The sequence below is a fragment of the Tinamus guttatus genome, unplaced genomic scaffold (assembly GCF_059628265.1).
Source record: "Tinamus guttatus ecotype Peru unplaced genomic scaffold, ASM5962826v1 Tinamus_guttatus_pri_ptg000309l, whole genome shotgun sequence".
Lineage (NCBI taxonomy): Eukaryota > Metazoa > Chordata > Aves > Tinamiformes > Tinamidae > Tinamus > Tinamus guttatus.
This window is the reverse complement of record NW_028288843.1, coordinates 146,282-163,688: the sequence shown is the minus strand read 5'-3', so window position 1 is coordinate 163,688 and position 17,407 is coordinate 146,282. Positions and strand designations below refer to the sequence as shown.

The 17,407-nt window shown below is 33.9% G+C and overlaps 1 protein-coding gene across 1 annotated transcript; it reads right to left on the bottom strand.

Moving 5' to 3' along the window:
• Positions 1-532: 532 nt before the first annotated feature.
• On the bottom strand, positions 533-16,982 carry CENPK (centromere protein K). The gene is made up of 9 exons (XM_010212427.2): positions 16,920-16,982; positions 15,142-15,198; positions 14,039-14,111; positions 8,999-9,045; positions 7,548-7,630; positions 7,335-7,433; positions 6,968-7,103; positions 3,646-3,684; positions 533-713 (listed from the first exon to the last, which is right to left on the bottom strand). The coding sequence occupies exons 1-9, from the start codon at positions 16,926-16,928 to the stop codon at positions 555-557; spliced, it is 702 nt and encodes a 233-aa protein (XP_010210729.2). The 5' UTR covers positions 16,929-16,982; the 3' UTR covers positions 533-554.
• Between the last annotated feature and the right edge of the window lie 425 nt (positions 16,983-17,407).

Sequence of the window (17,407 nt, the reverse complement as noted above, 5' to 3'; positions counted from 1 at the left end):
GAATGTTTGCAAAGCTTCTCAAAAAGACATGTTATTGAAGATGGGGTTCTAAATGGGGTTCTCAGTGGGGGTTCTAAATGCCTCCAAGGCCTCATTTGACCCTCTGAACACAACAAAATACTACGTTTGATGAGTTAAAACATTTAAGAAATGAATAGTCAAGAAAAAAGTAACATGTAAAACACAATCTTCAAAAATCAAAAGGACTGTTAGATTTTATGTTGTCTATTATCTCAATTTGCATCTGCAAAATCTCCAACTTTGCAGCTGCATTTAAGCAGCTGAAAATATCAGAATGCACATCTTGGCATCACTTGCAAGAAAACTGATAAACAATTGTAGCTAATGATGAGCAACTGAAATTGAAAATTTCCCACTCTTACAAATGCATGTTTTACTTAAAAAAAAAAAAGAAAAAAGAAAAAAAAAAAGAAAAAAAAGTCCATCCAACACAAAGAGGTTGCTAACATGAAAAAAAAATCAATAAAGCATAAGTATATCTTCCCAGCAAGTAAGAGCAGTTGTGTTTTGCTTTAAAGTAAATGAAGTTTTCTCTACTGATGAAAGGCTTCTAAGCGTATCCTGCTTGGATCTTCTGGATGTCTCAGTGCAATTCCAGATCGCAGGAGCAGCTCAATATAAGGTGGCCAAAACGAGTCACGGATTGTTAAATAGGGTTCGTGTGGTGTACTTATTAATTTGTTTATAAGAATCTGGAAAACCAAAAGTATGAGATTTAGAATGTGAACAGAACAGCCTCCTTTGATAACATTTGCAGGCAGCATTATAATAAGCATGGTTTCGACAGCCTATCTGAGAAATACAACACTACAGGGAAATGCGAGATCTGTTCAAGGGAGAAGTAAAACGCAGAAGAACTTTCAATTAACTCCCCTATATATTTTCTGATGTAAAAATCAAAACTAGAATTCTGCTTCTACTCAGACTAAGTTCTTCAACATCTATCAAAAGTTCTGAATGGATTTTAGATAGTGTGTCTATGTAAATACTGGAATCAGAACATAATTTGAACACAAAGGTGATAAATCCTAGTTTAATGTTTAGAGTCTATTAATATAGAGTTACAAGTTTTAAGAAAGAGGGAAAGCTAAATCTTCAGAAATCACTTACCTCAAACCCAGTAAATAATCTTACTCTTTCTGATTTTATCAGAGAAGAACTTATGATTTTAGCTGTGTTCTCACCAAAAAGATAATAACAGTCTATCATCGTAGATTTTTCTGCATTTTTGTCTTACTGTAACTACTATTAAACAATTTAACATCTATGAGAAGCTGAACACTGCTATCGTAGTTTACAAGATCACTGCTTCTTCACACTTTTTTGCTTGCCTCCTACGTGGTAGGTGTATATCACTTCTTGTTTTGGCATGACAACCAGGCTACACCAGCTCATCTCTTACTACCTCCTTACCTCTCCTTCCTTTCTTAAGTAAATACAGTAAATGGAAATAAAGGCACATGTGTCTTGTTTTCCTGTTCTCAGAGACCATATCTATGCCCTCATGATATTGATCATGAGAAATACCACAGATATCTACAGACGATAAATTTTATTCATCTATGATGGTCTCTCTACTCACCTTGGATACTAAATCTTTCTACTCCAAGCTTCTAAATGTCCTAACTCTCCACATTTCAGCAGGTACAAAATATTATGCCTGCCTTCTTACTGCTAAAGAAAATACACAATGAAATCCTCATTACCAAACTTACTGTTTTTTCCACCCATTTCTACATTCATAAAAACATTGCCCTTGTGCTGCTCTTCCCAACATTCCAAAGAATTGTTCCAATTTATTTCTTTTTTGCTCATTTGCCCTAATTCTTAATATTTATTCCAACATATAATCTTAGATCATTTGTGGCTTACTGTCTTTTTAACATCTGCATTTCAAAATAGCCTTTACAACTAACCCTTATTTAAATACATTCTATTCTATATATTGTTTCAAATCTTAGAACATTTCTCTAAATTCCCAGTATGATAGGAATAATCTTCAAACTAATTGCATTTGTAAACAAAACACAGCTCATTACTGGAATAAAAGATGGTATAATAAAAAAAAAATGAGGTTTGCAAGAAAAAGAATGCATTGGTTATTGTAGTATCTCACGTGAATTTAATGAAGAAGATACCAACATCCCTAAAAATATAAATGCATATATCCAGCTGCGGAAAGTACTTATTAAAATGTATACCTTTCTTATGTAAAAGGTAAGCACATGGGCATTAAGGAGACATGGTTAGGAACACATCCACTGCTTTTAATTTTGGATATGAATTAAACAACAGTAAATGCTAAATCTGTAACTGAAATACAAAAATGATATTGTGTTTGTCTCTTTAAGAAACTGTTATCTGTATCTAAGAGAACTGTCTTGAAATTTAGCAGGCACTTGAAACTAGAACCAAGATGTTCAACAAAAGAAAAGAAAAACCACGTAAAACAAAGATAAGGGACATTCATTGCTTAGGCCAAGATAGTTAAATTTAACAATAAGTCTGAATTTCTGGAACTAGTTTGTTCTTTCAAATGGAAATCAGACATTTTTTGGATATGTTTGTATTTTGGAGGAGATTAGTATTATCAGAAAAACATGAAGGGCACTTCTAAAGTATTAAGAAAGCTTTAAAATTTTATTTCCAGAAGGAACAGCTATTTTAAATTCTGATCTGTTTTCCAGCTCTGCCTAATTTGGCATTACTAGGCACGCTGAGATTCTTGAGGCATGTAAAATGAATTTGATGATGTAAGTACAGATCCACTGTTTGGACTTTAAACTAAAGCACAACAATGTCATAGTGACCGGATCTTAGCATCTTAACACCAGAATGTTGTTATTCATCAATTTCCCCTCAGAGAAAAAGAAAAAAAAAAAGAGAGAGAGAGGTGTTTTACAAGAAGGTCTTATACATAGATCCTAATAGATATCTGAAGGATGGGGATGGAAGAGGAAAGGAAAATTTTATTCCAGTACTACTCTCAGATTTTTTTTTTTTAATTTGCTTCCTCAGAATTATACTATGTAAATCAAAACCATAACTTATAACAGGATTAAATATACCCACCCATCCACTTTGGCATTGTTATAAAATCCTTTAGAAATACATTTGTTTGTTCTCCGCATACGAAACAAAAGAATTCTGCTTAATTGAAGAGACTGCACATTAAATGGGCCTCCTAAAACCATTATTACATTACGTTTCAGAAATACTTGTACTGAAGTCTGAAAATGAACATTTGTTGTTGTTTTTGTTTCCTCTTTCTCTTTAAACTACAGCATTTACCTTCTAGTATGAACTGCTAAGGCTCATACAGCTTTTTTTGGTTATTAAACAACAAAAACACAGAGTTTAAAGAACGTTTATGAAATAAGAGACAATCACACTCAATTTGAAAATTGGTTAGCTAAATTATTGCCAAGGTGCTTGTAAAAATGGATTTTTGTTTGATAGAAATGAATATAAAAGTATGATGTAACATTTCTGAACACTCTGCTTTTTATTTAACTATTTTTACTGTATATCATATACTCATATCATCATACTTTATTTATGTATTGTGATCAGATGCGAGTATTACAAGATCTTGCAAACCTCTATATAACAAAAACATCTTACCTCTAAAATTTCATGCAGGGTTACCAGTTCAGAAGAGTTCTGCAGAGATAATCCCCCCAAAACCGCCAGGTTAGAAAAACAAATTAAACACTCAGGAGGAATCCTAACTGACAAAGCAAAACAATCACCCAATTGCACAGTATACAACTGATGAATTTTACTCATATGTTTAGCTGTGCTACAAATACTGTTATAATTTATACCAGTCATCCAGCAGTTCATATCATAAACTTTAAATGCAAAAATATTTGTCAAGATTTATCTTCTTAATTGAACACAGTACATCTACACAGATCTATATTTAAATAAAACAAGCCTATAATGTTTATAAACAAAATACAATGGACAACATTCTATGAATATTATTTGTTATGAAAATAACAATGTTTTTTTTCAAACTTAGAGAAAATTTTGCAATGAGCTGCAAATTACTCTCATAGATTAAGACTTCAGTTCATAGTGCCTTACTCTTTTTTCATGAGTTAGAGTATTTGTTTGTTGACTTTAACTAAGAAATGGAACCACAGAGTTAAAAAAAAAATCCTAAATAAAATATCACATACAGGGATCCGTTAGACAATTACTTGTTTCCATTTATGGCAAGAAAATCAAGTTATTCCCCTTTAAATTGATGTGAATTCCTTTGGCAACTAGGCCAGCAAAACTGTACATGGATTTTTATCATTTTTATCAGTTTTCTCCATCCACTTCACACTCAACAAAATACAAGAGATAATGCAGCCCTGGTGGCTGTTTACTCAGTGCTGCTGTCGAATGTCTTGACCCAAGCCCTTAGACATTAACAGATGGGCAGCACCTTTCAAAAGCTCTGATTCTGGAACAGACAAGAAATCAGGACAATAAATAAGAATTCATGAAAGGTCAAGGCTGGCTCCTCCTTTCCATCACAGAAGTTCTGCATACTCTTAACTTCAGACAGCTACAAGGAGGACATCCTGCTTGCTCCAAGAAGATCTCCTTGTACAAATCAGAACTTGTGCATCCTTGTGTCTTTACCTTGGTATCAGGCCAAGGAAGTAGAGACTATGCTAAGAAGTTGCAAGAGCTTCCATGGAACAAATATGAGGATACTTTGCAATCTTGGCTATTCTGTTTCCCAGACCAAAAATATTACTTCATAACCTCAGTAGTGGGTTCAGTATTTGCACTTCAAAGGTAAAATTAAATTGTAACCGTCATACTGAAGCTTATATACAAAGACTACAATCCCAAGGATAATAGTGTAGGGAGGTCATCCTCTCACAGATCTAGCAATATTGTCTTGCTAAGTTTATAGTATACAGTGTATTACAAAATATGTAAATAATGTAATTATAAGTACTGCAAATTTTAACAGACATCTCCGATTTAAATAACATATGTAAAGGCATTTTTAAGACGGATAGTCAGCACAGATCTGTTGGTTTATTTAACCTGAATGGCATCTTTTTTCTCCTTCCATAAAGCAGTTCGATTTACATATAAGATATTCCTTATCACCTAACTTTCCACATTACAAAAAAAAAAGTAGTTTTTGGTCTATGATTGAATATGCAATATAACTTATCTCAGTCACTATCTATACCAGAGGTGTGGGGTCACGGTAGCAGAAGCTAATCTGGACTGCTGTGACTGAGTCTTCCCTCCAGCTCCCAATCCCTGACACTCTGCCAGCTGAAAGGAGGGCAGCATCAGAAAAATCGATGTGGGGGAGTTTGCACTGCTGTGGAACTGGGGCATCCGCCCTGGAAGCACATTCCCAGCCACAGGGAAGTTGCTCAGAGCACAGGAAGCTTCCCTGGAGGTGAAACAACATTAGTGGCACAGTTATGGAGAATCCAGGACTGCCTAGCAGATAATGAGCATGAACAACAGGTTGTTCTGAATTGATGTAGCAGCCAATCTCATTGCTAATGGAGACACATGAAGGTAAGAAAACTGACCGAAAAAGGCTGCACCTGCTGCTTTTCCTGTGATTAACAATCATTTTAAATGCAGTTCATAAAGAATCTGTTGCTAGGCAGGTGATCTCAAGTTGAATCAAAAGACATGGAACAAGGTATGAATTCACAAGGTATGGAAAGGGAAAAAAAAAAAAAAAAAAAGGGACCACCAATCAGAGACATAAAACAACATTTTACAGTTCAGGAAATATATAAATAAAACTACGAAAAGACAGATGGCCCAGGGAAAGGGTTGATTAACCTCAGTGACCTGGGACAATCATTTTTCCTTAGATTTTACTAAGGAAAACAAAGATGAATTCAAACAGAAGCAAATTCAGTAAAGGAGCATTAGGATAATGCAAGTAATGGTAAAGCTATCTTACAAGAAGATAGCAGGAGAATTTTTCTAGTTCAGTTAGCAAAGCAAACAATGGGAGGGATTATGACTGCTGCCTGTAACTGTATCAGCAGAGTAAACACAAGAAAGAACGAACTAAGGACAATAGTGGTGGAATAATAAATGGATCTGTGTTAGATGTAAATAAATTTAGACTGGAAATTAGGATTAAGATTCTAAACAGAGTAACAACCTAGAACTCCAATAGGAACAGCATTAACAAAAAATAGTTTTTTAATTGAGGTCAATCAGAGTATTAAAGAAATTATACTCAGCGGCTGTCTTCAATAATAGGGAACTGGGTTCAAGACATCCTTTTAGTCCTGTGTTCTAAACTGTGTCTGAAAGCCAAACCAAATCCTACCTTTTCCGCAGCTTTTTGGTAACTACTCCTTTAAATAGTAATGGTGAAGGATTTATTTTTACTGCAGACTTCAAATTTATTATGCGAAATACTCCCTGGCTGCCTATTTTCCCTAAAGTTTTAAGATAATTTCTGGCCTAGTTTGCCTGAGCAGGAAACTGATGGTTAACATTTTAAACTACATTCTAATTATAAACACTTGTCCTTATTATTGTTCCAGAAACATTGTTAGACAATTAAAATTTGCTTTGCCAAGGAAAATATGAATCCATTTGACTAGTCCAGTAAAAAAAAAAAAAAAAAGTGGGACAATTTGCAGTAAACTGCTCACCACTTCTAAATTTGGCACAACTTGTAGTCCAGTAAGAAATACAATACATTGCTATGTATCTTATTGGGTAAAGGATATGTGCATTAAAAAGGAAAATATCCAGCTGGGAATCGTCTCAAATAACATAAACAAACTTAAAAAAAACAATTTTTAATTGATAAGCTATAAAACTACTTTTATTTCACAATATAAATTAAGTTTCTATGCCTGTAGCTTTAAAAAAGTCTACCCTCTCTATAAAAATACATATATATAAATTGCTTTCTCCTAAAGAAAAATTTTACCTTTTTCTCTTTTTTAGCCATTCCATCTTCTTTCGGAAGGGGAAAATGCTCTTCTAGGAACTCACCCAAAGCTTTCAAGAGTTCTTCCTTATATGTCTTTAGTTTCAGCATTTCACTTCTCAGTTCTTGAAATGCTCTAGTAACCAATGTAAGAGTGAAAACATACCAATACAATATTAAAGCCAATAAAATAATTTTAAAAGTCAGTTAAAAAAATCCGTATTTTGTACATGCTTCAAATATATATTACAGAGTTATTTGATTTATTTTAGCAAACAAGTAGTACATTTTTAAGACTTTGACCACTCATTTTCTCCTTTTAATATTTAAATTCTTCAATAGGAAAAACCCAACCCTATATAAATACCTTTTCTGAGAAAATTGCATAAATTGATTTTTCATCTCTTCTTCAATTCCACTAAGAACATCTACTATCTGCATCTGTTCATCGTGCCACTGTTGTTCTCTTTGAAGAGACAAGAAATATGAAAAGTAGGAAATAGAACAGATAGTTTCCTCGATAAGCAAAACAATACTTCACAAAAAAAAATGTCTAAAGCACTTATAAATATTGTATTACCTTTTCAGATCTTCTGTCAGTTTTTTGTTCTTTGATTGAACTGTTGACAGCACCATTTCAAGATCATTCTTTACTTTCTGCAACTATAAAAAAGTGAAAAATGAACCTACAGCTTACAGATAGCTAAGTCGCTAGTGTTTGTTCTGTGTAAAGTTATATGTTCATCTGATATATGAAGCCAGGTTTAAAGAGCCAAAATTATCTAATTTCCTCAAAAAATACTGCTATAGAGTAACAGTGTAACTTAACATTTAGATGCTACTGTCCCCAGTTGCTCCTTAAAACTACCTAGCTCATTTTAGCTGAAGTCGATTCCAAGGCACTCACATGAGCTGCTCTTCTAAGCTGATGAACCACTGAGGAGGAAAAAGCCTCAGGACACACAAGCAAACAAGAAAAAAAAGCTCTCCAGAAAAAAAGATGCTGCAAGGAAAGGCTGATTGCACTCATGAATTAAGTGACAATCACTAAGTAAGAAGATACCCAGAGACTAAAGAAATATTGGGACTATTGCAAGCAAAAGCTACCCGTAGGGAACATGTGCCTCACTGGGCTGTGCCTTTCATCCCAATAGTTATGTCCCTTCAGCAAGTGAGGCATACTTCTATGATCTGGGTCTTTTGGAATACTTTGTCTCATTGCTCCTTCCGCAAGTTTTAAGATCAGCTTTATATTTTGCTCAACTAAATAAAAATTTTGAAGATGTTTTACAGAAACAAATGTGTTTTTATATATGCAATACGGAGAAAAAATTGGAACCCTTAAATGAACTCACAAAATGAGACAGCAGACCAAACATGCCACCACAACTCACTCAGATGAAAGGAAATAACCAATCACCTCGTTAGCAATGATTCTAGAAACTGCTTTGTTCCCTAGAGAACTAGACAAATTTGCTAGAAATTAATGAAAAAAGCTAAGTGAAGAAAGACTACTTTTAAATAATCATCATAATCTTCATGTTTCTTCATTTATTGGCCTACATATGCATACAAAATAGTATGACTATTTCAACACCATTACCACAATAATATTTTCAGTCACGATTACATATCAATGTTCAACCAATATAATGTAATGCTACTGCTAGTACATTCTTGATTTGCCCTGTCTTTGATTCTTTGATTTGCACATGATTCCCACAGAAATTTAGGAATAAAAATGCTGATTCTTCTGTGAAAAATATAATGTTATGTTTTTTTGTATAAAGTATGAAATGCAAGATAGAAAAACTTCTGCTTAAAAAGAATACTCATTACAACTAGGAAACTTCAGTAACTAAAATTAAATTTAGAGTAAGAAAAAACTACAATCCTTAAAGAAGCAAACACAATATTTTAGCAGTAGCCCCTTACAGGAGAAGTAATAGGAAAATACAGCACTTGTATATACTTCTTTTTTTTTTAAAAAAAAAAGTTATTATCGATTAGCAGAAGACAGACTTGACTTACCTCTTCTTTTCCTAATGCTACCAGTACATCTGGATTGGTAGAAATTACTGGGAAAAAAAAAAAAAAAAGTCTTTTGCATTGCGTAACAGACTTGCTTATATTGAAAAACAGGATGGCTACAAGCTTATGCACCTCCAAAAAACTAATCTGGTTACCAAAAGCAGTTTAAACATACTTCATGGTGTCATGTTCATGGCAACTCTATTGTCACTAAACAGTAAAATAAATTAGATTGAAAATACTATGGTTTCTAGGTTATTTATTTTTTGTGCATCAGCTAGTTCATGTATATAGCACTGAAATACAAACTGCAGATGTATTTAATATCTAACAAGATACATCAGCCTGATTTATTTCAGTGGAAAGGATTCTATCAACATTATCACTGGGAGAAATCATAATAATGAAAAAAACATAAAAAACAGGCTCCTCAAATGATTACATGACACTGAGAGGAGTAAGTATTATTATAATACCCTTGTGCTGTGGCCTGAGGTAAAGTAATTTTTCACTGCATATCCGCACAATTTCATGGTATTATTAAAACTTATTTGATCAGAAAATGTGGCCACATTTTCTGTAGCCCAGGTGTCAACATTTTACAAATATTTTCAAATCTATTTTTCACATAATTTCACAAAATTGCAGTCTAGTTTAGGTTGGAATGGGCCTCTGGAGATCACCTAGTCCAACCCAAATCTGCTCAAAGCAGGGTGACCTGAAGTACACTGATGAGGACCGTGTTGAATTAGATTTTGACTGTCTCCATGGATGGAGACTCCACAAAGTCCCTGGACAACTTGTTTGTTTCTTTGTGTTTGACCACTCTCACAGTAAAAAAGTTCTCAAGTTTAAATGGAATTTTCTGTATTTCAATTGTGTCCATGGTTTCTTCACCGGTCACTGGGTACCACTGAGCTCTGGTAGCTCTGGGTAGCTCTGTCTTACTAACGCTTTCCCATCAGGTATTTATGCACTATGAGTCTTCCATGCCACAGGATCCTTACTTACTAAGTCCCTGCTCATTTGACAGATTCTGTTAATCAGTCAATCATCTTCCTGGCCCTTCACTGGACTTGCTCCAGTGCATCCATGTTCTTCCTGTAGTAGGGAGCCAAGGACTGGACACAGTAGTCCAGATGTGTCTTACCAATGATACTGCCTCTCTTGACCTGCTGCAGATGCTCTTCCTAATATAGCCTGAGGATGCTGTTGCCTTTTTACTTAAGACTTCCTTTACAGCAAAAATACATTACATATGACAAAAGAGGTAAATGTAATGTACCAAGAAAAGAGTTGGTTTGGGGTGCGTATGCAGCTTATTTGTTTTTAAAAGATAGAGATCAAGTGAACAGCTCGGGTTTAAGCACTCAAGTGCTCTCCAAAAGCATTGTAAAACCAACCATATTCAACCAATCAACATCCTTACTATTCATAAGAACAGCTATATGTAAGAAGATGAAAGACAGAGGTAGGCTAATGTACTACCTCCCCTGGAAAACAGCAGTACTTCAGAAAAAATATTGACTGTTTAATCATGTGGTGGTATTTCTGCGGAATGTTTCTTGCAGAATGTGGCTCATGAGCTTTCTGAATAAGAAGTGAATTGCTGTAGATAATAGACTTCAATAGACTCAAATCATTTCTCATGCCATGCCAATTTTCATAAACGCATGACTTCAGAAAAAGTCAAAGCATTTGAACCTCTATAAAGAGAATGAAAGCTGCTATAATCAACTTAAATTTTAACATCATAGGAATATTTTTATCCAAGTTTGGGCTTCAAACATCTAATCTTTAACGAAAACAATTAGTGATGAAAACTTACCTTTAACAAAAAGGAAAATCCTTAAATTTCACATTAAATATTGAGTATTTCCAAAAAACAACAAAGGCAACATTTTTGACAAAGTAAGTTTATAGCAGTTTTAAATCTCTACAAACTTTGAGAAACCCTAAATTAATGGTTTTATCAGGAATAAGTGTTTGTTCAAAGATGAAAAATGGTGAAACCTGAACTCAAAATGTATTGTTACATGTCAGAGTAAAACCTCTTTTAGTTAAAAAAAATACTATCTCTAGTTTTTAATCACAACATTTGAGTGTTCCTAAACCACCTTGTGTTTAAGTACTATGTGAGGTAGTAGTCAGTGCAATTATTAGAACAAGATTTCTTTAATGATATCCTTTAATGATATTCTAATTGAAATCCTGTATATGCAGGATCAAATTCATTGATAGGCTTTTATTCAAATTAACTAGAGCTATTATTAACATCATGTAATACAGGTGTCAAGGAAGCCTCAACACCTGTACAGGCTAGAACCCCAGGACCAGAGCCGGTGCCTTCACCAGGACTTAAGTCAGTGAAGAGTCAGTGCAAATCATACCGAGGCAGTACATTTATGGCAGCCACAACTGCAAACTACACAGGCTGCTGTATCTACTATCACTTAAAGATTTTGCAGTTATGATTCATTACACTTGCAAATAATAAATGTCACAAAAAATAGCCTACTGATACATAGTACAATTACTAGGCAAAATAATGCCAGATGTTGAGAATATGAGAGCAACTACTATACCTATACAGAAACTCCTCCTTGTTAAAATAAGAGGAATCTGGCAGAATATTGATATTTTGTGAAGGAAAATAGAAGTTAAATGGAAACCACAACTGTTTTATAAAGTGTTTTTTTAAAAAATGGTTGTTTCCACTTTTTTATTCTGCAAGGTAAAAGTTAAATCCTATTTTAAAGGGCCAAATGCTTGATAAAAAGGTTTTTTAGCTGATCTGGCAGTTCTAGAGCTACATAAATAGTATCAGAAATTGAGAAAGAACAAGAGAAGAAAGTAAAAGCTTTGTAAAAATAAATAATATTTGCATTGTGGATTTAAGCCCATTTGCCAAGTTTGTGCCCAGTGACATTTAGAACTGCCAAGTTATAACCTCCGAAAATAATGTTTAAAATGGAAATGCTGACAGACCCTCATTTACAAGAATTGTACGGGCCATTACTAAAAACAGAAACCAAAGCAGTGAGACAGCCTGACATTCATACCCTAAGTAAATTGTATGAAACTATTTCTATTCATGCTCATTCAGACAGTTTTCAGCTAAGTAACCCCTCCTTCAAAACAAACAATAGGTAGAAAAAAAAAGCCAAGAGGTAAAGCCAACACAGAAGACATAAGCCCAGCAGACTCTGCATTTTCATATAGCCACTATAATTTTATAGAAATTCTTGAAGGCACCTCGTTTCCCTTCCCTCAGAAAAGTAGCCAAAAAAGCGAACTTACAAAGGTAAAACTTTGACTGCAAAATGATAAATTGTTCATATCATACTGTGCACAGATCACTCATCCAGCATAAAATTAAGACTTCTAATAACAAATCTTATTACCTGGGAACAAATCAGAAGGTTAGAGCCAAGCAACTCAGCAAGCCAATATAAAATGTGTATATCCCAAGAATATTTTAAGCAAATAGCTTAAAATTTAAAAGATTACATATTTTAGTAATAAAACTCAACATCTGAAGTTATTTTACCCAGATAAATACTGTAAGTGTTTTTGATTCATCTGAAGCTTTGTAAGTCAGCAGCTTATTCAGAAACAGAAGTCAAACAGTATTTTCAGTTTCATACTTTTGGTCAACACACCTCTAAGAAGCATTTGAGGCTGACTATTGGCTAATAGAGCCTGTGAACCATGAAAGTAGAGATTTATTTCAACAAAGCAGCAATACTTATTTCTACAAAAGAAGAAATATTTACATTTTTTCAACTCCTATTATTTGATTATATGATATGCAGCACATAAAAAGCTTTGACAGAAGCTGGAGAAGCAACTTTGACATTCCTCTGAGAATTCATTCCAATTTGGTCAAGTTAAGAAATACTGGAAATCTCAATTTTCTGCCTATGTCACATTCCTATCACTTTAGAAATGCTAAAAAGGACAAGATTCTGGCATAAAAACATTCTACGTCGTTAATGTATGGATACACAGATAATAGACCACGTTGAAAGATGCCAAAGGGTCCTTGACAGTAGACATAAAACTGAATGCTAGAAGAAAACTAATGATAGTTTAAACTGATTTACGAGTTTCCAAATGGAACACCTGAAAGACCACATTAATTTACGTGCATTTCAATACTGAATATTTTTATTTTCACTGTGCCTGGCCAAATCTGTCATGCAACAGAGCAAAGCCAGCTAGCACTGATGCCTTAGAAGCACAAGATGCCTTAGAAGGCATCTTTAAGAGCTGAGATATTGTTGTTTTGACTGATGACAACTGACAACTAAAAAAGAGTTATCATTTGTCTAGTGGCTTGTGCTTCTCAGGACGAGGCAGCCATCTGAATTCCTGTTTGGTTAAAATATGCTATATCTTTTATAACTTTCTTTTTACTTGGAATTTCTGGACTCTGTTAAATCCAAGCTAGACATTTTATTACACTTAGCGGGTTTACCACTAAAGGTTTACTTGAAAGTTTCAGCTAGTATCTCATTAGTAGCACATGAAAGAAATAAAAGAAAGAAAAGTACACTGGACTCTTAGGAGACACCAAAAAGACGACATTTTTCAAGGTAGTCCTATGCTAAACAGAAAGTATGCAGAAAAGATAAAGAAAAAATCACAGAAAGTACAAACCTGAAGAATCAGTATAATGTGCTTTTGTGATTTAGGACAAAGTTTTTGGAGAATTGCTAACACTTATTTTCCCTTTAACTGATAAATGGTGGGAATTACGCACTTATTTGTCCAAAATCATAGGATTAAGTCACAGGATAATTCACTTTGAGGACTGCAGTGCTGAAAGAATACTGCATAACAACCAGAAAATAGTATATTTTACTAGATAAGAGTATTTAATTTTAAGTACTTACTGCACAATAATAAGAGTAAATATTATATATATGTTCAGTCTAAGATGGCTAGATGAAAGACACTTTGTAAATGTAAGGTATACTCATAAACTTTCAGGCTTTAATAAATATTAAAACAAACAAACAAACAAAGAGCACTTACTTTCAGGACTTCTGTTTTGCCACTGATTACACTCTGCTGATACAGCTTTCCCTCGCATCATTAACAAGGAATGCTGCATAATAATAATAAAAAAAAATCCTTTGAAGTGTGCTGAGTTGCATCACCGTTCAGTGAGATAGAATGGGATAAAAATTCATTTATTAGCCTTATATTGCAAAGAGCAAAAGAACAGCTGATTCCAATATATCACGTAATCCTTTAAAGAATTCATAAAGACTTATTCATTCTTATTTTCTTTCCCCTTTGTCCTCAAAAGGGGGTAAATCGGAAGCCTTCACAGTTGAATATATTTCTCCCTCATTTCTTTTACCATATCAGGCAATTGCTACTGAAGATGAGCTACTGAAAGTGTGACAATATTTGACATATATGTGTAATTTTGTTAATGATTCAGTCAAAGTGAATCTACTCTATCACTGTGCTTACTGAAGTCACATAAGATGGAAATTGATAAAACCCAAGAATTTTATCTAACAACCTAAATGTTTAATTGTTTATATGCTTCTTATTTCAAGGTGCACACATAAGTTTTATTTCATGTGTTGACATTTAGAATTTAAACACAATTACAGAATGAGACAATATTGCCTTTTTGCGTGTTCTCAAAAATTTGAGCGATCCAGGAGTTCAAATTTATGTGGTCGGTGTTGCTCAATTCATTTCTAATTCAAGCATACTTTCCTAATGATATCTACCAACAGGGAAAAACACTATAGTCCTCCCCAAGAAGGACGTTTCAGAGTGAAATTATAGATATTTATATGCAGTTTCACAAATTACACAAACACTGACTAGGAATTACTCCAAATGGCTATTAGAAGTTAGATGCCCCTGCACTTCGTTGGCAGCATTATTTATCAGGCTTCATAGCTAGACTGCAAGTAACTTTTTTGCTGCATGCAAATGAAACTTTTTGGCATTTGCTGGATATTAACATACTTCAGAATATATGAAACTTAATAAGATTAAAGCTGACTGCTTTAGAGACTAAATAAAGATAATTTAATTCACTTCTGTTGAAAACACACCAGTTCCTTAGAGAAAAGATTTTGCAGAGAGTAAGAAAAAACCCATTATCTTACCTTGGCATCTGATTCTAGCAGTTTTTCTGCTCCTAGAAGTGTTAGTTTGCTTTGACACTTGGTAGGAAACAAACAAAACAAAAACAGAAAACATGTTTACTTTCTCTTTTCTTTTGTAGGAGACACACAATGGTTAAAAATTGTTTACTATGGGGGGAGAGAGGGGAGAGAGGAAGGGAGGTGTGGGATTAATTGAATTGGTTCCAAGCAGCCCTCTCAGAGACTCACCTAAAACAGCAAAGTCATGTTTTGAAATTATACTATCGTAAAAAGATGGATCTTGTTGAAAAGCAGAAAAGCAGCAGATAACAAGAGTGTAAGTATGATTTGAGGGAAAAAGAAAGCAACTTCAGTGGGAAAGATTTATAAGAAGACAGACACTCAACAGAAGATCACAAGGAAGCTGGGAGGAGACAAGATTCATGAACACGGAATAGGGTTGTTGAGAATGAGTTACAAAGTTTTGAAATTTTTCAGATTGAAAACTATTGAAACTATTGAACATTTTAACCTCTCTTTTATCTGAAAATGTGAAAGGAAGGCCATATTCTCCAAGCCAAAAACAAACAAACAAACAAAAACTATAGGCAAACAAAAATTCTGTTAGCATCTTATAACAACACTTCATGAATCTAGATGAAGAATTCCCATAGACTCTATTAGAAGACTCATTTTTTATGCATGCATTTGTGTGCAGGCACATGCACGTATATGTAGTGTGTATGCAATATAAAACAATACATTAAAATAAATATATATATATACTTAATAAATAGTAAAATATATATTCCTCATTTTTACTTATATACATGGATGTGTGCATTCCTATACTATATTTCCTGCCACATGTGGTGCAAATTTCTTAATTACACATCTGTTCAGATTACCTACAAATATTAACATTTTAGCTGTTTTTGAAATACTATATCATATATGTGTATATACATAAGGCTTTCATTCTCTGTAATGTTTTGCTTTAATCTACTTCAAGATTTGAAATACTTTAATTGTTATTTCTTGCTATTATTTCCAATGCCTTGTATCTACAACACAGAACTCAAGCAAGTACAGTGCAAAACATAACATAAAATAGAACTGTAGCAAGTAAGGCTCTCAAAACATAATTTAGAACATGTGTTTTCACCAGATTCAGAGTAATCTCACAAATGCATATGAAGCTTCTCATGAAGCTAATCTTCACAAGGATATTGCTTTATTTAAAAAAAATAAATAAAAAAAAACTTTCTCCAATGTGTTACTAAAAACACACTGGACCACATGTCAAATGATACAGATTTTAAGCCTGAAGACCTGATTGTTGGTTTGCATGAGTGTACGCAAACAGCATCACCCTTTCCAGCCTCTCCCCATGTCCCTCATTTGTTTAAGGCCACAAGTATTTGTGGACTTCCATTTTGTATGAGGCTAAAGACCGAGAGATTCTCAGCCTTAGTTTGCTGGTACTACCACAGCACTAACAATAATTGTTTATATTTTCTGTAGTTTGTATGTTCTACCTGTTAAGATCCAATAAAATCGTAATATGATCACACTGTAAATAAAGACTGACATAGTAAGGTTGCGTTCAGCCCTGCCAACATTTCTACCTCTGGCCTTTGAAGGTCTGTTTTCCTTCTCTGTTGCTGTGAGGTGTGAGGATTTTGGGGAATGGGGTCCAGGGACAAGTATGATGAGGAAGCCAGGAACAGGAGGAGATGAAAACACAACACGGAGAAAAATTCACAGCAACTCTAGTCTACTATTCGTAATTGCTATACCTCTTCCATCTGCTTCCAAATACTCTCACATTCATCCAAGAGTTCTTTGGCTTCTACACAAGACACTAGTTCATCGACAGGTTCTGCAGGCGAAGACTGGTGCTCTGGCACCTGTTCTGGTAATTTCTCAGCCTATTATCAAACAAATAAAACTGTTAGCACAAAGATTTAGAATATTTATAATCTTACTTAATCATACCTACTAGTTTAAGTCAAATGTCAAACAAACCCTTTGAGGCTATAAAGTTTTTGGTTAACTCTTCTGTAATTCTAGACAGCACCCAATCATCCAGTAAAATTATCTAACCGTATCACTGAGTCAAATTTGAAATAACTATTTTTTTTCTCTCAACTTAATCACAGTCTTAAGTTTAAGACTGCTATGGACGATCTGCAATTGTGTGTTTTGTTGTTGTTGTCATTTTCTGAGGATTTTCTTAAAGAAACAATGAAGGAGTAGTACACATCTACAAAAAGGCATTCTTCTT